A 19,733-nucleotide genomic window follows, 5' to 3' on the forward strand; every position below is an offset into this window, starting at 1 on the left:
TCCTAGATTGGGTTCTCCGGGAAATAATAAAGATGGATTGACCTGTAAAGAGAAGTTGTCCCCGTGCTCTTGCTTTACCCACAGCCCTTCGATAGTTTAATTAAGCAATATGTAAGGCAATAGTTAAGACATCCCAAAACATGTCTTACAGTAGTACCATGTGTGCCTTTCCTACAATAATAACTCAAAGAAGTATAAGAAGAAGACTCAAAGAAGTAATTAAAGTAAATTATTAATTTTTGAAGGTAACTTGCCAGACAATTGAAAATGAGAATTATCAGCACCTTTGGATATTTTCTTTCTCCTTCCCAACCAAATTGTGTGGCTGAAGCAACAGTATCTGTTGATTAATATATTTTAGTAAGCAGTGAGCGAATGAAAGAGAGGAGAGGTCAGAGGTCAGTTGTGCTATGTAACACAGACATTGTGAGCCAGTTAGTTGCTGAGTGTTTAGTTTATGACTTTAGGAATGATAATTGTCACAGTATGAGGACCAGGTAACTATACACATAATTTGAGGTTAGAGGCTCCTGTTGTGTGTGTGTGTGTGTGTGTGTGTGTGTGTGTGTGTGTGTGTGTGTGTGTGTGAAATACAGGATCTGATGTAATTTTCTCCCAGGCCATCTTGCAGTGTGAATGCATATGTAAGAATTTACAGCTCTGCAGTAAGAGGAATGGGATTTCAGCGGATATTATAACCGCCCTGTAATCGTGCTAAGCATACAGGATAAGTCTATCTCTCTCAGCCTCTTCTCTCTAACCCCTGATCATCTCTTTCTCACCCTTTCCTCTCTCTTTGTTTCCTTATCTCTGGTGTAACAGCACAGGTTGGATTAACCTGACAGGGGTTCTTGAAGTTTTTTATTCTTTTTTTCCCTAAAGTAGCTTTGCACTTTATGGGATTTGTGAATTTGACATTTGGTATTACCTTTGATCAAATGTGATTTCATTTGAAATCAGCATATTGATATGTTACTCAAAGCACTGATACAATTATTGTATGCACATAATTGTCACTGTCAAGATGGAAGTTTCTGTTTCCACTGGGGGCTACCTGTGCTGAAAAATTTATTGACTCAGGGAACTGTAACATGCACACTTAATGTGTATGTTATAGTATACATTTACAGAGTTTGTAGTTTTATACATCATATAAACAGGAACAAATGATATGATATTTCGCTATTTCCTCAAAAACAAAATCTGTTCTGTCAGTTCTGTTGAAATGTTTTGATTTGTCTGTAGTTTCCCTGAAGCAATGCTGCTGTTCTCCTTTGTCAGAGACACTTTAAATTTCATGTGTGCTTGCATGATTATATTTTATATTACTAACAATTGTCGACACAAAGTACCACAAATATACATTGATTCGTTGTCTTAAACCAGGAAATGGGAGGCTATGTCATTTCACAGTAGTATGTAATCTGGTGCAGGGTGAGAGCATTTGTGGAATCCTTGTTCAGATGTCAGAGGGAAAGAGAGGCTGAGGGGATATTATAAGTGTCTTTAATCTAGCATACAGTATGGATAATCCGCTCTCTCTCTTACTTTTTCTCACTCTCACACTTATTTCTACAATTTGTCTGGATGACACAACTATGTAATCTCACTGAGATTATTGTAATTCTGTCTCTCATTTCTTTCCCACATTCTTCTTGTGTTATATTCCACATGTATTTGGTGTGTACAATCTTTTCTCACTCATGCAGACACACACTGCATTTTCACTCACCTGTAATTATAACATACTACTACTCTTGTCAAACATTTTTTTTGAGATTTCTAAACTTTTGACTGACTGCATGAATATTTGCCTTTGTTTTATGAAAAACAGGGTATCTTTTGAAGTGGTGAAAGTTGAAAATAAGGGAAATTGAACAGCATTTAAAATGCTTGTCCTAATGCTTTGGAATCTGGACAAATGACTGATCACAACATGTAAAATCTTTTTGTTTGCTTTGTAAAATCTATACTGTGAAGAAGAAAAACAGGAAGTGTGGGACAAAGGGAACAAATATTTTCTGTTTCAGATTTATTGTAAAGCTGTGGTTAAAACAACTAGCAATGATAAGGTTTTTTTTTTTTTAAATTTTTATAAATCAGCCTTTTTTTAATTTATAGCACAGAGAATGTTGGCTACACCAGCCAGTAGTGGCTGGTATGATGAGTGGTGATGTGTGTGTTGACACAAAGTGAACGGACACAATATGATGAGGAACTTTACAGCATATAGTTCTGTTGTATTTGCTTGACAGATGGGAGTATATTAGTCATCTGTCTATTCTACCGAGAAAGTCTTCAGTGTATACAGGGCTCACTAACTGATGTGTCAACAATTCAAACACTGTTGAAACCTCTAAAGTCAACCACTACCAGACTGTAGAAAACTGAAACACTGCAACAACTTCAAGGACCCGTGTGTGATGTATTAAATCAACAAGTGATTAAAGAGCTGATAGTAAACTTGTATTGTGAACTCTTTTTCTCTTTTCTCTCTTTCTTATCTCTCCACTCCAGGCTCCGACTATTCTCCCCCTCCGCCCCTGCCTCGGCCTCCTCCCACCGGCCTGACAAACGAGCACAGTGGTGGTGGTAGCCATGGTGACCATGGTGGAGGAGGGGGCGGGGTCAACCACGGGGTCGGCGTGGTGGGCCTGGCTCCGGAGCACATCCCCACACCGGGGGCGGCCCTGAGCTGGCAGGCGGCCATCGACGCTGCGCGGCAGGCAAAGATGATGGGCAACGCCGCAGCAGGTGGAGGGGCAGGGCTTGGGTCGGGAGGGGGCGGGCCCATCTCCACGGCCAGCTCCACACAAAGGAAAAGACAACACTATAGCTCTAAGCCCAAGAAACAGACAACGACGACAGCCACAAGGCCGCCACGGGCCCTACTCTGTCTCACGCTCAAGAACCCCATCCGCAGGGCCTGCATCAGCATCGTAGAGTGGAAGTATCCTTTAAATAACCACGATTGGAGGGTTGTTTGTATACTGTTTGCAAGGAGGAATAACATGCAACATGTTTTACTTTCAAGACCTTGTCATGTTTTCAAAGGTTGACAGAATCTGTCTTCTTGAGCTCCTAGTTTTCTGAGCTACTTGTTTTTTTCTGAGTTGCCCTCATATAGAATTTACAAGATGGGGACATCCAACCCAGGCAAGAGGAAGTCAGTTCTTCCTAAAATAAATCTACCTTGATGCAGCTGAGAATGAACAGTCAATCTAGGAAGAATAACAGAAAATGCTTTTGGTGCTAACTTAAGGTTTGCCATTTTTTCACTTTCAGAGAGCAGTACAATATTTTCCCTCCTAAAATTAATATTTCACTTGCTGTAAAGGAATACATCTGTTTAAAAAAAAAGAAAAAAACCTGAACCAGAGAAATGCACACATTTTTCTGCAAATCTCACGTATAAACGGTAATACTTTATGTGTGGGCAACATACTATGAAGATAAAAGTGAGTATGAATCTATATGAAGTGTGATGAGAATGGATGGTGGATGGACAGATGTAGGTAGAAAAGAATCATGGCAAGATGGAAGGAGGCTATAGGGGATGGAGGATGTAAACAGTTAGAACATGCATAATGCTTCCTCTTCTGTTTAACATCCTTCTTTCCTGTCTTCTGTTCCTTCTTCTCTTTCTTTTTTTAATCAGTCTCTCTTTCCGGTGTCTCACTTGGTGCAATTCTTTGCTCTCCAGTCACTTGTTTTAATCCTTTCTCCCTTTCCTCTCTCTGTCCTTTTTTCTGTTTTCTCACAGGAGGATGAAACAAATTGTGTCATTTTCATCCCTCCTTCACACCTCTCCCCAGCATATCTCTCTCCCCCAGCTCTTTCTAACCGCATTCATCCTCTCTCCCCCAGGTCCATCCATGCCTCTATCACTCCTTTGCTCCCTCCATGCTCCACCTTAGAGTCTTTCCCACCATTTATTATCCTTCTCTCCCTCCCTCTGTCCATCTAAATCCCTTTATTCCTGCTGTTCCTCAACCCGTCCTTCCCCTTCCTTTCCCAGAGTTTTTTTTTTGTTTTCTTTTTTTTTTAAGCTGCCGAACATAATGACTTCGTTTTCCTTCAGGGTGAGATAGAGGGAGAAAGGGAGAGAGACAGAAATGGTCAGTGTCACAGTCAAAGTGATCTATAATGGGAGAGGGTCCACATGAGCTCAGCAAGAGCACAGTCACACACCGTCCTGAGAGAGAGAGAAGGAGAGGAAGAGGAGGGGTCAGGGAAATGAGAAGGGCAGGGATGTGGGCAGGACATGGATGTTGACAGGAGAGATGATGAAGCAGAGTAGCTAAGGAGGGCGGGAGGGAGGGAGCGAGGGACTGCTGGAGGATGGGAAAGGTAAACAAAAAAATGACAGAGAAGGGGGAGGGCAAATATTGAGTAAGGGAGGGAGGAGGGTGGAGTGGATTTGACGATCATGAGGGAGGAGAGGAGAGGAGAGAAAGCACTTGTGTGTGTGTGTTTGGGTTGCATTAGTGAATTATGAAATTACATAAGCTCCAGGATTGGTTTTCAACTGCATATGTAACAATTTCAATATGGAAATGTGTTTTAATTAAGCCTAAAAACGGACTTCTAATTGTGCTTTTACGCAGTTACATTACACACCACATTTCTAACTATTAACAAGATAGATTGGAAATATTTTTCTACTGGATTTGCACTCTTTGTTTCTGCAGCTGCCATATTTTCAGAGCAGTGGAAATAATTATCTGTGAGAAGCAAGTTTTTTTTTTTTTTTAATTATCCAGTGATAATTGATGAATTAATTCTTGCTGATGTTCTAATGAACCTGAATATTTATCAATGAACTGCAAAATAACTGGTCCTATTCAGTCCTGCATTTGTTTGTATGATTTTGCTTAGTTAAATGTGAAAATCCAGACCATTCTCATATGACTCAGTTCATATTATATCACGCAAACAATAGGCATGCTTCAAATTTCCCATGGGACCAGCCCAGGCTTTTTATGTGTGTAATCTGCGTCTGATTGTAATGGATACAAACAGTCTTTCTGCTGGTCAAATTGTGTATTTATAATTATCAATAGTCAAAGTATCAGTAGCCCACCTCAGACTAAACTGTCCAGCTGTGCTAATGCTGAAAAAGACAAGAAAAGTAATGAAAAAATGCATGCATAAACTCTCAGGGTCATTGGAACAATCTCACCCACTGACTGATGAGCGTTCAGATCATTACCCACAATTCCCAGCATCATTCATTTAAACAGCTCCTAAGGGTGGGATGGGAGAGAGAGAGTGACAGAGAGAGAGAGAGAGAGAGAGAAAGATAGTGACAGAGAGAGAGAGGTACAGGAATGAGATGAGTGTAGGGAAGAAGAGGGACATTAAAGTGGGCTCTTAGGGAAAATGAGAGATAAGAAAAAGGTAAACAGGTTGGAATCTGATTCTCTGGAATAAAAATGGAAGGAGCAGAGCAGCAGCAATATTACCTCCTCCACTAGTTGAAGAGTAGAAAAATCCCCATCAAACTGTCAGTCAGTCTGCCTGCTTGCCTATCTAACCGTTCTACTTTGGGATGTCCTTCATAACTGCAGTGTGGGCCTGTTTAAATGCAGCATGTTTAAACGTCTGTGGGTGACTTTGTACACTCTGTGCGTTTGTTCTGTGTATGTGTAGTTTTGCATCTGTGTGTTGCTTGTATTCTACAGGCTTCAAGTGTGTGTGTGTGTGTGTCTGTCTGTGTGTATGTGTGTGTGTGTGTGTCCTGTATTCTGTGAGTACCTCTGTCTCTAGAGATAGCAGATCCGAAATCTTCCTCTCCTCCTCCTCTGTTACCATGACAACAGCTACTGCTCTCAACAGGTCGATGGGGCCTGTCTGAGCTCACACATACACATAAAACGCACACTTAGATTAGAGAACACACATACTTAAAGATGATAAAGGACTGAAACACACACACACACACACACACACAAACACAAACACAGACACAGCACTCTCACATGCTGTGTAATTACAGCATTCAAGCATTACCTGCACACTGGCAAGGTCAGCTTGAGAGACAAGGAGAGAGCAGGGGTACGTCTAACTACCATGTTCTTTATATGAAATCACACTAAGTGGTAGTTTTAAAAGGTGTCATTGAGTGCATTTACACAAACACATACACACACGGATTCCTGGCTCACAGTTTATACTGTACGTTGCATCAGGTGACATGAGGGGTTGCACTGTTTGTGTGCATTTCCGACTCAATCAGAAAAGCAGATAAATATTCTCAGCATAACACAGCAGAGTTTTGGGCTTGCTCTCCCAGATAATATCAGTGCATCCCAGGTTTCTTACTTGGCTTTGACCAGATAAGAGATTATCTGTGTTATTGTGAGCTGCATGAGCCAAATGCTGAATGCAGAGAATCCCAGAAAACAGCATCCCGGTGTGTATGTGGATGCAGTCCTGGTGTGACAATTTGTCATAAGCGTATACAGTTAGCTTTGTTGAAATGCTGAATGTATATATCAAATTCCAAACTGTCGCAGACAGTTTTAACCTGCTGAATACTGCGTCTCAAGAGCTGTGAAACCTCCTGAGTTAACTGTACTGATTTATTTTTTTTATAGCTGTCACAGTCAGTGGCAATAATTAACTTCCTTATAACAAGTTAGTTATCCTAACAATAAGTATTTCTTTGCTCCTGTGCTGTTAAAGATGTATATTTGCTCCTGTTATGTTGACTAATAGACATTATTAATGGGTTTGGTGTTCGGTTTGATTCTTTATTCAGACCTCCCAATTTTTCTCCATGTGTTGTTTTGCTCTCAACAGCACAGCAGACAGTAGATTTATTATCATGATGATGGAAGCAGACCTCAAGGGTTTCTTAAATTACGGGTCAGGAACCCAGAATGAGCCACAGGCCTGTTTTTCTGTGGGTGCCCACATGTCTGGAGAGCGTTTTAATGAGCCCCCAGTACAAGGGTGAGTGATTAACTTTGATGCAAGTCCCAAGCTGAATGAGCTGAATGATCTTGTGGCCGATGACGTTCAAGGGTCAATCCTTAATCCAAACATAAACAAAGTATTAGCCCCACCGTAAAAAGCTACAGAATTTTTTTCTCCCTCTTGTCTTCCTCTGTCTCTACTGCTGTTCCTGAAACAGTAGTTAAAGCTTTGAAATTGGAAGTAGGTTAGTTTTCTGGCAGGGCTACACACAGCAACATTGCTAGTGTGATTATAGGTAGCACAAGATTGTTAAAAGCGTCAAGTTCACTTCTTATTTAAACTTGTTTATCTATTTGTCAGAACAGTTTCATCACTCTTGGTTCAAGGGTTTTGGTGCCTCAGGGATTTCGAAATCAGAATATTTCTGAGTTTCTATCTATAAATGTTATGATGATGAGCATATGAGTTTGGGACTCAGAAGCCGGTTAGAATTTCATCTTGTTGTCCTTTAGTAGGCATAAACACATTCTTGAATTCCAATAGGTGATTAATTAGACATTGTTTTTGTCAGTGCTGACAAGGTACAGTTAGTGCAGATTATTCTCCATTGCATAGCACTGAATATATTTTGATGTTAACGTTGTAGACAGCCAGTAGTTCTTATTCTCTTCATTCCAGTTTGAAACTCTACCTGCAGTCGGCTCTGAGTTACTATAGATATGTATAGTAATCCATCACTAAGAAAGCTACATTATGGATATATGGTAATGCAGTTGAACATATAGATAGATTTTTGATTTTTGCATTATTTTCCTTTTTCTTCCAATTAGATTATTTTCTCAAGTACTGCTGCGAACTCATCTGTTGGCCTTTTCATTTTTAGACTGTATACCACCAATGGTGTGGCTTGCTGCTATTTTCCAACAGTTAGACGTTTTAGAAGTTATAGCATATATAGATCCAGTGTCCTCTGCACATGTACCCCATCCAACCATTGAAAGTTGTTAGAGTGTAGCTACAAGGGCGTGATCCCTCATTGGCCTCCCACCTGTGGAAACTGACACCGACAGAATGTCCAGGAAGGTCACATTCAGTGCGGCAAATGATTAAACTTTGTTCTCAAGCTTGAAAAGCCTGAACATGAACGTCAGCCAGAAATGTACAAATTTGCGTATTGTTTGTCTCCTGGATTTGAGTTTCTGACAGCACAACTCATCAGTACATTGCTGTTTATGTTATACTGCAAGGCCTGGAGTCTAGACTAATTTGACATGCAGCCAAGATGGAAGGAACTGAAATAGGGACTAAAGGAAGGAAGGAAGGAAAGAATGGAAGAAGTGAGTAGAGGGAGAGCAAAAGGAGATGGAGGGAGGTGACAGCAGTGGCAGTTACTAATTGTGTTGATGAAAACCAGACCTCCTCTATCTCTCCTTCACATTCTCTATCCTCTATGCTCCCTCTCTCACTCTCTCACTCGCCATTCTCTCTCACTTTGTATCTCTCCCTCTCTCTCTCTCTGAGGCCAAAAATAATGAGGTCACTCCCCTCTCAAGGACCGTTCCAAATAAAAACCCTCTGTGTCTCTCCTCTCTCTCATTCCATCTCTCTCTCACTCTTTTTCTGTCCACATCCCGTCTTCCACGCGACAGGCCTGCTCCTCACTGCACCCATATTAGGGCATGCACTGTCTCTCTCCAACCCTCCCCCCTGCAAACACAAAGAGGTTCCTAAGTGAGCCAATATGTCTTATTGTTAACGAAAAGGCAAACTCAACAGCTTTGATCTCCCTCATTGTGTACACGGGTTGTGCGCTCTGCTATGTGTGTATATATACCTCTGCTTATGTAAGGATGTATTAGCTTGTTTAAAAATACCTCTTTGTTAAAATAACACGCCTGATACAAAGAATTTTTTTCTGTTCAGTAAGGTCAGAGGCCAGAGTCTGTATTATTTTGTGCTGTGGACCAGAAGTTTTCGTGAAGGACCATTGCAAATCTACCTGAACCTGAGATGTAGAGATTCATATTTTGAAACAGGACCATTATCCAAAGGAGACCTGAAGAGTAGCAGTTCACAATCTCCACCTAGCCGGAAAAAATCTCCTGCAGTGATTGATGATGATGCACCACAGTCAGAGCTATAAGTCCAGTAAATCCACTCTGGCATTAGATGTATTGTCACACAAACCCAAGACCAGCAACAAGAAAATGGGACCCACTAGACATCCTCGGTCAAATGTCACTTAATAAGAACAAAGCAGACCTGGGGTGATCTCTACTGTGTAAATCTTTAGACTTTACTCTGTTCTGGTTTGTATATTCCTTTACCGTCCTCTCAGACCATTTGAGATCATCATCCTGATGACCATTTTCGCCAACTGTGTGGCCTTAGCCGTCTACATCCCCTTCCCCGAGGATGACTCGAACGCCACCAACTCCAACCTGGTGAGTAATACCAGTGTTTTTTACTGCTTCAGTTGAATATGTTTGCTTGTTGTTTGGCTGAGTAGTTGCTGGTTTAAGTAACTTCTTGGCTCAGTGGCAATTTATTTTCCAATCCTGGAAGATAGGGTGTCATGTTTTTTGTTGCTGTGGTCTGACACTTGATATTCCTTATCTTGACTCACATGTTAGGTGTGCCTTTAATTATTCAATATAATTATTTAACATTTCATCAGCAGATTTTTCTGGTAATTAAATATTTCTAAGCAGCATGTCATTTGCAAATTTCCAGCTGATTCCACATGTGTGTGTGATTTGCTGCCATGTATCTAACAGGCAGTAGGATATACTCTCGCTGTGACTGGTTCATGAAGGTGAAAGACAAGAAGGGTGGAGTCAAAAGAGTGAAAGGCAAAAACAGTGGAAGTATGCCTGTCTTTGAATAATACCCTCTTTGTGAATCATTTGCTCTTACATGTGATTGTTTGGACACAACAGTGTCACAGTCTGTGAGTATGACGTTCCACTTCAGACCCTGAAGACAATGGAGGGTTTCATTTATTCTGACTGAGGACTCTTGACTTGTAATAGAGCCATGTGAGTTAACTTATTTAGGATCATTTTTTTATGTGTCTTTGCTAGTGTAGTTAACGGAAGGGACAGATAGGAAACATGAGGAGAGAGAGAAGGGGCTGAAAGGGCCAGATTCGAACCATGGACGTTGTGGTTATATTCTGTAACCATTCTGCCACCAGAGTGCGTGCAGAGTGCATGTGATTTTATTTGATCAAAGGTCCAGCGTCATTCTCTTGTGGTCAGAGGAATATTTTTGGCTAAGGAGAAAATAGCTGTTATGATTGAGAAATTGTAAGCCCTTCTGGTGGACTGTTATGGCTTGTTTTGATTGCGTAAAGACATTGATTTTGTGGTTGCCAAAATGTCATTCAGTCTAATATATTAAATGTACCATAATTTAATATATTTCAAAGTAAAACAAAAACATCTCACAAAACAAAGACATCTGTTGTGGTAAAACTCAGTTTTTCTGACTGCTTGTTGCCAAACTTCTTATCTAATTACCTAAGTCTGGCTGCTCACCAGGATGTGAGTCTGTGTGTTTATATAAATCAATATGATTACGTGTATCTATACAGTTCAAGTGTGTGTGTGTGTGTGTGTGTGTGTGTGTGTGTGTGTGTGTGTGTGTGTGTGTGTGTGTGTGTGTGATTTTGCAGATGTATGCCAGTGTATTAGTGTGAGGAGGACACTAATCCCTCCGAGGCCATGTAACATCTGTTTCTTTCTTTCTAAGAATACTTTACTAATTCTTGAGAGCTCATTCTCTACCATGGTTTTCATATTGCATGTGTATTTGTCTTACCTTCATAAAGTTACTTTGGACTTACTGTACATCTGTGAGTGGAGAAATAACATTTGTTTTCATTTGTTTAAATGTGAATCTGCCCTCTGATTTTTCCTTCAATGATACAGTGTCAGAGCAGGTGTATGAGTCAGTGGAAGAGTAAACAGGACAAAGGGAGGACAGCTGTTTGCATCTTCTCAATCTGTGCCCATCACTCACTCTCTCGCTCCCTCTTTTTCTCATCTCTCTAACAAATTCTGTAGGCGGCATACATACATCACTTGCATTACTCTTTACTGGTACCATAGTCAATGTAAGGCTTTACAGATCCAGTTTGAGTGATTACATTGCAGTTCATGTATTCTTCAATTTCTTTAAGCTCTCTATAAGTTTGATGTCTTTTCCACTTGTGTTACCCATCCTTTAAATCATGTCAGATATACCAAAATTACCAGCAAGAACCAGCAAACAGTAAATTTCACACAGTCAGAACTGAAAATACACCTTTGACTTCCAAGTAGTCCCAATTGAAAGCACAGAAACAAATATAGTGAATATTTTGTTAAAATAATTACTCTTACTCTTATTCATGTAATATTAGTAAAGTGAATCATTGCATTAAACATACTTAGTGTGTAGTTTACAGTCTAGATTGGATAATAGCAACAAGTCTTACTGTCTCTCATTGTCTGTCAACACCATGAGGAGAATTTTAATGCTCCTCTTTTTGCTCTTTTGAAACAGTATACATCACAAGGCATTTGCATGCAGACACACACACACTTGCATGAAATATTTGGCCTCCTAATGGCCTCCTCCTCCTTTCTATTTTTGCAGGATTATTTTGGACCCTACTGGTGACCCCCCTAGTTAATGAAAAGATACAAGACACACATGCACTCACACACAAACCTACTCACAACCACCACAGCTGTGGTCAATTAGTTTTATAACCTTCTGACAGACAGGAAGCAGTGTACAGATGCACCAGAGGCTTAAATATACGGTTTAACCATGTATCTGCGTGTGTGTGTGTTTGTGTGTGTGAGTGTGAGAGAGCGAGTTTATTCAAGTTTGTACAATTCTTGTGTATGTGTGTGGTATTAACAACCATACAGCTAAAAAGAGGAAGGGGAAATGCTGCCCAATTGTCAAACTGATCAATGAGACTGAGGCATCAGACTCTGATCTGGTTTGGATCAGACAATGTTCCCACAAAAAACAGGGTCTACTCCCGATTTATTAATGTCATAGTGCAAAAAAATGGCATGCATACATGCATTGTATGATTAAATATTGCCAGTGCACCATGTAGGCCAGAAATATGAATGTATTTATGTATTTTATGATAAATGTACCATACCTCCGTACCTGGAGCAGTTCTTAACTGGGTTACATCCCACTCCAACATTTAGTTTCAACTTGAAGTATTTTTACAGCCTTATAAGTTCTTGATTAATGTACACGTACAGTATATATCTCAAAACTGTCTTGTAACCCCACCAAAATGAAAACATCACATTTAACATTACCAAAAGTGCGTGATTGTGTTTGCAAAGCAGTAATTAAACCCAAGACTGTCAGAATCCACATTACTTCCCCTTGTGTTCCCAGGGTGTCTATTTTGATTCTCATTATATTCACATTTTAGTCATTTAGATGATGAATTTATCCAGAGCTTTATATAGTGACTGTTTTGCTTAAGGACATTAACAGTCTTGATGAAGATTTGGGAAGAATGAACCTGTCACCTTACTGTTAAAAGTAGGAAACTGAACATTACACTTACACTTATATTAAGTATTATTATTATAGTATTATTATGTGAAGTTATTTCTTCCAGTGTCATTGTTGCAGTCCAGTGCTTCAAACTGTGCGTTTGAGCCACAGGAGGTCAAACCTCTTTTCATCCTCTTTCATTCTCTCTTTACATTTTGACAAAAGTGTTATTTCACACTTTTGTGTTATCCTCACCCCTTGTTGAGTATTGTTGTCATTTGTTTTCTCTCTGTCATTTGGGGTGACACATTCTGCTTAGCCCACTTGTGGTTTTGTTTTATCATCCACGCAGTTTTTATTTTGTTGTTTTTAACATTTGCAAATAAACCACAGGCTTATACAAAGATTTTAGGCTCAAAACAGCTGCATCATGACTGTAGTTCAGTATCTTGATGATGCTCTTGTGATTTACCCCTGACCCTTTGTGTAATAGAGCATTGAGTGTTAGAATCAATATGGCACCCCTTTGCCCGATTTGCACAAGTCTTTCTTATGTAATACCAGAGATCTGTTGTATTGCTTCCAGTACGAGATTGCTATTTCTGTCGGCATCCCATAGTGTGCTGCTCTGTCTCCTTGACGACATGCCCAATAATAGCAGCGGGAGAGGTTGTCATGGATATGGTAACCGTAGTGATGCTCCTCATCTGTCCTTGGCTACAGAGGAAAGAAGAGTCGGAACCAAAGTGTGAGAAAGTCTCTTCTCTCAGGGAGGAAATATATGCTGCACTCTGGCTCGTTCAGTTTCAGCAACATTTTGAGATGAAAACTAGAACTAGAACGTGAAGCTTGAGTGAGAAACTTTTCTGGCTCCCTTTGGTTCTTCTATCCCCCTTTTTTTTCTTTTCTAGTCTGTTTCTCTCTCTCCCACTTCATCCCTTTTTTTTCTCCTTAATCACTTTCTCCCTCTTGATCTCACTTCGTTCCTCCATCTAATCAGATCAATATGGATACTTTCAGATTGACAGAATAATGTTGCCATAACCAAGCAATTAGCTAATCAATACACCTGATTAGACACTGATTGATGGAGAGGCATGGACACACACACCCTTACACACAAACACACACTTTAGACACCAAATTCCCGAAGCAATAATGAAGCTTAATAGGATTCATTGTGACTGAGGTCTGAGATGATGTGTGTGTGTGTGTGTGATACTATGTGTGCGCATTCAGGTCTAGTTGGTTTATTTGATTTATATATCATGGGCTTACTGTAAATTTGTAGAGTATCAGCCATATTTGCATGTCATTGATCATTTTGTGTTTATGTGAGTTCATGGCTGTTCTCGCTGTGTGATGAGGTGTATGTGTGTGTATCAGCGGTGGGTGACAGGGTGTGCAGTGTTAGATGAATTAGCTGCTGGCTCTGCAGTAGGCGTTTCAAATGAGCACCTTTAAGTCAGTGAATCACCTCTTGGAGGGTAATGGGCCTCACCACAACACACACACCTACTCGCTCTCTGTGTATTATTATTATATTTTGTACACACAACAGCATTTGGTCATTTGTTCAGATGTTTCAAACAACTTGTGTTTGTGTTTCCTGACAGGCGACGTCTTGTGTCAGTGTGAATTTGACTATATACCAGTAGTAAACCTCAGGGTGGAGTGTTGGAGGGGTACAATGCAGTGTTCTCCACATAGGTGATTGCAATTAGTGTGCTGTCACCTACCAACGGTCTATAGTGGGTTCCTTTAACCAACCTAAAGTAGTTTTTGTTGCCGAACCATAACTAGGCAGATTTGACTCAAATGTATTCCAAGTGATGTTCGGTGATTTGGAAATTTTCTCCATCCCCTGATTTGTGCTATTTGTATTTCGTATTTACAGTACAGTCAACACACAGGTGATTTCCATTTAACTAATTATGTGACTTCTAAAACCAAAAGACTTCAGCAGTTACAATACATAGCAGTGTGGCCTATTCAAAGTAGGGTTGTCAAAAACATCGATACTCAGATACTAATCGATAAAAAAAAATTTGTATCGGATTAGATACTCATTTGCAATAGTATCGATACCAACAGGGTCGTCTTCGCGTCCTCCAGTTGACACACAACTTCATACAGCACCACTGCAGACAGGCAGGCACACAGCCCCTCCTCTCACTAGCAGCTGAATGCTAGTCAACGTTCACAACACTGAGCTGGTGTCGCCAGCAGAAAACTAAATTAACATGGCAAGTGTTCATTTGAAGGACCATCGCAACCTGTTTTAGTTGAAAATGATCAATAGCCACATTAGACATCTGTTAAGTTATCATTAAGCTAGCGGCTATAGCTAATAATAAAATGACTAACCTTAATGTGTGAGCTAAGCAGCAAACGTTATCAGTTCTGCCTGTCTGAAACGTTAAAATAAACAAGGGCTGTAGCTGAATACATTTGCATGTCATATATATATTTTTGCACTACCTCAGACAACCCAAAAATAGTGTTGTCATTGATGTTATTGTTTGTATTTTTCTAATTTTTATTAAAAAAAAGGGTTAGGGTTAGTGTCATTTTTTTCTCCCCGTGGTATCGAAAATGGTATTGAGTATTTTCCTGGATATCGGTATCGAATTTGAAATTCTAGTATCGTGACAACCCTAATTCAAAGGGGTATGTACTCCTGTTGATCAGTCTCATTCATTCAGGGTTGTAAAAGGATAAAACAATACTTATTTATATATATATTTGTATTTATGGGAACTGTATTTTGTTGTTTAGGTTGAGATTATTGGCCAAAGATAAACTTGTTTGCCCGCTTGTTTGTTTGTTCATATTTTACCTCAGAACTGGCCTCTGTGTTTCACTTTGGTCCCAATATGTTGAATTTAATTAAATTGATGAAATAACCTGAATTTAGATTCATATAAAGATTTCATTACCCATATATTGCTCCAAATATTATCTGCTGTCTATTCTTGAGTCTCCACATGTCCTCCTGCTGCTCTTTTCCTCTCCCAGTCCTTTCTGCTGTAGAAGATCAAGTTAACATGCTGTTCCTTTGGGTGCTACTCTGCCAGTTGCTAGGAGTGTCTATTTATAGATGGAGAGGAACGATCAGCATCTATCCGTACATTCACTTATCTAAACAATGTTGGTCTGTGTTTTCTTGTGGTGGTGTGTGACAATGTGTACACATGTATGTGTATGTGCATGTCTATCTGTACATGCATGTGTACATGTATGTGTATCTGTGTATATTGTGTGTGCAGCTCTTAATAGACACGGTGGAATGCAGTCACTCACGGTGCATTCGGATAAGGATGTGGCTGTGTGTATATGATTGTGTGTCTGATGTTATATGGGGGTGTGTTAATAGTTACAGTGGAATTTGATGCATTTATTAGTATATTACATTTACCAGTAGCGATGAATATGTGTGCACATATGCATTGAGTATATAAACAGACAGAGATTAGCATCATTTACAACAGTATTTTTCCAGGTCTTACACACATCAGCAGGCGCTGTCACACAGATGGGAAACTTCAAATCTCTTGCAGGTTTTCTTTAGTACAACAAGTTCCAACTATGCTGTAGCCTGGGGAGTCATTATTTTGAAATTATAAATGCTGTTCCCCTTTTCTGCTCCCAGAGGAAACAAGGAATACCCCAGTTACCATTTGTGCCAGAGACATGGGTGCTTTCCAACCCCAGACTGCTGTTTGCTTTTTTCTCCATTGTACTGATTCCTTAGTGCTGCAGAGCTTAAGAGTGATTGAAAATGACCCTTAAACATTGGAGAAAAAAGAACAAAAAATTATGGCAAATTATCTTTTGTGTAAATAGCTTCTCTCTTTTACCAGCACATCTTTTTCAGTATGTCTTATTCTTCTCTTCTCTTTTAATTCATTCTTATTAAAATGGGAATCAGTAATGTCTCCATTAGAAGGGTTTAATAGATAAAAAGCCTTGAATTGATTTGCATAGGGCAGGTTGTTATTGCTCTTTTGTGTTCGGTCATATTTATGCTTTTATCTACTGGTGAAAACAAAGAAATGCAGTTAGCAGTATTCTAATACATGAGCTAATTGCCATGCGGCCACATGGAAGAGATAATGGATTGTGGTTGTTATGTTACAGGAAACATAAAGCCACTTTTGAATCACTGTACCATTACATTGAACTTTTGTTGTTGTTGAAGTGATCAAATCTTCTTGCTATTTGTTTTCACTCTGTTTTTCCTTCTCACTTTTTTGAAGATCTTCATTGGTATGGTTGTTAAAAAGAAACAGTTGGAATAAAGCGGAATATCTTGTTAACTGCTTTGGTGATATTGCTGTATAATTGTTTTGGATTGAAACTATACAATAAGCATGAATTTGTGCATTTTTCACTGCCCCAGTCTGTCCCTCCCTTCCTCTCTGTCTCTGAGTCTTTCTCCTCCTTTCCTCACGCTTCCCCTCCACCTCTAATAAAAGTGAAAGATAAAGACTCTAAATGATGGCAGCTGTGGCACCACATTCATTACAACGCCATTTCCTCTTCCCTCTCTCCTCCTCCCTTGCTTTTTAATAGTCCCATTTTGGTGATAAAGATAGGGAGATTTCCACACAAACCTCCTGACCTCTCCCTCTTTCTTCTCTTTTTCTTCCACTTTCATCACATACATTTTTTATCTTAGAAGAGAAACCAAGAGTAACCATGAGTGTACTGATGTTTTAGTGTGTCTGCCATCACATGTACGTGTGTTTGCCAGTCCAAACATTAAAAGGCATATCAGTATTTTTAGGTTTTTGTGAGAATGCTGTCCCAGGCATGTATCCCATGATTCCTGAACAGATTCTTGGAAACTGTCCCATCTAACGCCCCTATATTTGTGTTTTTGCATTTTTGTGTGGGTAGAAATATATAAGATCTGTGGATGTACAATATATGCATGTGGATTTTGTGTGATGCCGCATTGGTATTTACCAAGTGACTTGGCAAACAAGTCATGTCAAATGAGCCTTATGAAACTAAAATGAAGGTTCCTTACTTCTGATGCCGAGGCAAGAATGATTAAGTTTACGTGGCTGTCTGAACGAGGCTACCAATGCAGAGGTGATCATTTGTATGAAGCTCCAGATGTGCCAGTGGTAAAGGCGAGAGGCCGTGAGGGAGAGAGAGAAGAGAAAGAGATGGAGCAGGATATTTTTACTGAGCTAAAAGTGTCCACCTCTGCCTCACATCGACCCACATTACAGCTCCCACAGAGAGAAAGACAGAGTAATGTCTCTGTCCATCACTGAAACTCAAAGTTCTCAGTGCAACCATACCACAGGGAGCGGCATCAGTATTAATGTCCCCATTTCAATCAGAAACATTTTCATCATAGTTTGCTTTTATGGTAAGTACTGTTGACTCAAGCTTAATGGCTCTATTCAAAGGAGCTTTTCTGCCCAATCGGAAAGCTAACTCATAATGTAGTCGTAACTGTGCATACGGTAAAATACAGATGAAATCATAGAAGTGGATAACTAATAGCCCATGAATCTGCATTAAGTACAATAATGAATGGGTGATCACTGGGGTAATGAGTGATGCGTTTTCAGATTGCTGTGCAGAGGTTAGTGTCATATTTTAAATTCATGGGGAAATTTGCATTCAACCCACCCAGACTATTTAAAAGCAGTGGGAAGCCGCAGCACTCTCCACTGGTCAAGGACTATGGCAGGAGTGTAAGGCTGTCACTGAGAAGGACGGCACCCTCTGCGTGACTTTGCTCTTTAGATTACATTTTATAAACCCCAGCAGAGATGTGACAAAGTTGCAGCTGTAGCTACATTTGCATCCTCTTGCGTCACGCCTATTCTGTCTTCTTGTCTCCTCTGTCAGTCATTACACGCCTGTGATCTTTCATATGAGACCATCGTGCAGACCTCATTCCACTCAGGTTTGCTCATGCAGGGGTGTTTTAATATGTGCAGTTCTCCTTAATATTCTGCTCTTCCATAAGCAAAATACTAGTATATGAATGTAATATCTAGTGTGAAAATTTCATCATTGTGTATTGTGTGTGCATGTGTACAAAGGAAACAGAGAGCGATGTTGTTAAACCCAAGTTTTCATCTATGTGGAGGAACTGTATACATGTACATTATTCTGCTGATGCCACTGATACTAAAAAAGCTATTTCTTCTGTTTAATTCCCCCTCTCTTGGTCACAGTATGGTTGGTGTTCAGCCTATTGACTTTGTACTGGAAAATCTGAGCTTTATGTGTATCACCCCATCACCGGCATCCCAGTATTAAAACACACACACACACAACACATGGCATATACAGCAAACATTAGAGCCATGGCAACAAAGGTAATGGGAGTGCACAGTAGATCTCTGGGCAAATTAGAGTGGCAAACAGGTGTAATGTGTACTCTGTGTAATGTGCATGTGTGTGTGTGTATGTGTCTTTATCATTCCAGACTAATATTTGTCCAGCCATAAAAGCCTGGTGTGACATAACCATGGGAGTAAAGCAAACTGCACACCAGCTTCTTCCAGCTAAAAGGCCCCCATCAGTCAGCCTCCACTCAGCTTAATGCAAAAGCTGTCAGTTAATTTCTGCAGCACTAGAAACTAAAAACTACTGAGCTGCAAAGATTGACATTTACAAACAGCAGGAAGAAGCTGATTTGTCAATAATTGACTGACAGCATTATTATTTTTTGCAATTCCAGTAATGTACAATATTAAACTGTTGCTGCTGTAACGTCCTGCAATCACGCTCCTGCTTTTTGAAGCTCTCTGGTCGCTCTGAGATCAAAGACAATAAGCATAATATCTGAAATCCCATCCAGTGCAGAGGCCTCAGCTCGCTCGCTTACTGAATTACTAGGTGATGCTATGTCGCAGTGTGTACTGGTTCTGTTAGGGAGAACTAGCAGTCATGTTGGTGTGGTATTCACTGACATTTAGCCATCTGGTCTGGGATCTGGCAGCCACACACAAGCTTTCTCTCCCTGTCCCCCTCTGTCTCCCTGGTATATACACACAGACACACGAGGTGATGGTTTACATAGATGTATAAACTGTGGGTTGAAACACTGGCTGTTGATAAGGTGTGTCACTATGATGCAGAACACTGTAGTATATGTGTGTCTCTGTGAGTGCGTGCGCACTGATATTTTGTGTGTGTGTACTCTTGCTAGTGTGGATTGTGTGTTTTTCCTGCATCATCAAAGGGCCGGGTTCCCATAGAAACAGATGTTTCCGTTTTCTTCCTCGGTGGCAACATGTGACAGACTGTTTGTG

The 19,733-nt window shown here is 40.1% G+C and overlaps 1 protein-coding gene across 1 annotated transcript in view; it reads left to right on the forward strand.

Moving 5' to 3' along the window:
- Positions 1-2,517: 2,517 nt before the first annotated feature.
- The window catches only part of cacna1c (calcium channel, voltage-dependent, L type, alpha 1C subunit), a gene marked incomplete at its 5' end in the record, with an annotated part of 126,866 nt that continues 109,650 nt past the window's right edge, over positions 2,518-19,733 (forward strand). The window contains 3 exons of the mRNA XM_087175401.1: positions 2,518-2,950; positions 6,805-6,957; positions 9,260-9,365. Of these exons, the coding sequence (XP_087031527.1) occupies positions 2,518-2,950; positions 6,805-6,957; positions 9,260-9,365 (692 nt within the window). The remainder of the gene's footprint in view (positions 2,951-6,804; positions 6,958-9,259; positions 9,366-19,733) is intronic.

Source organism: Seriola lalandi, unplaced genomic scaffold, assembly GCF_002814215.2.
Source record: "Seriola lalandi dorsalis isolate HSWRI2012SDOR001 ecotype SW California unplaced genomic scaffold, Sedor1 jcf7180002054467, whole genome shotgun sequence".
In the NCBI taxonomy this organism is placed as follows: Eukaryota; Metazoa; Chordata; class Actinopteri; order Carangiformes; family Carangidae; genus Seriola; species Seriola lalandi.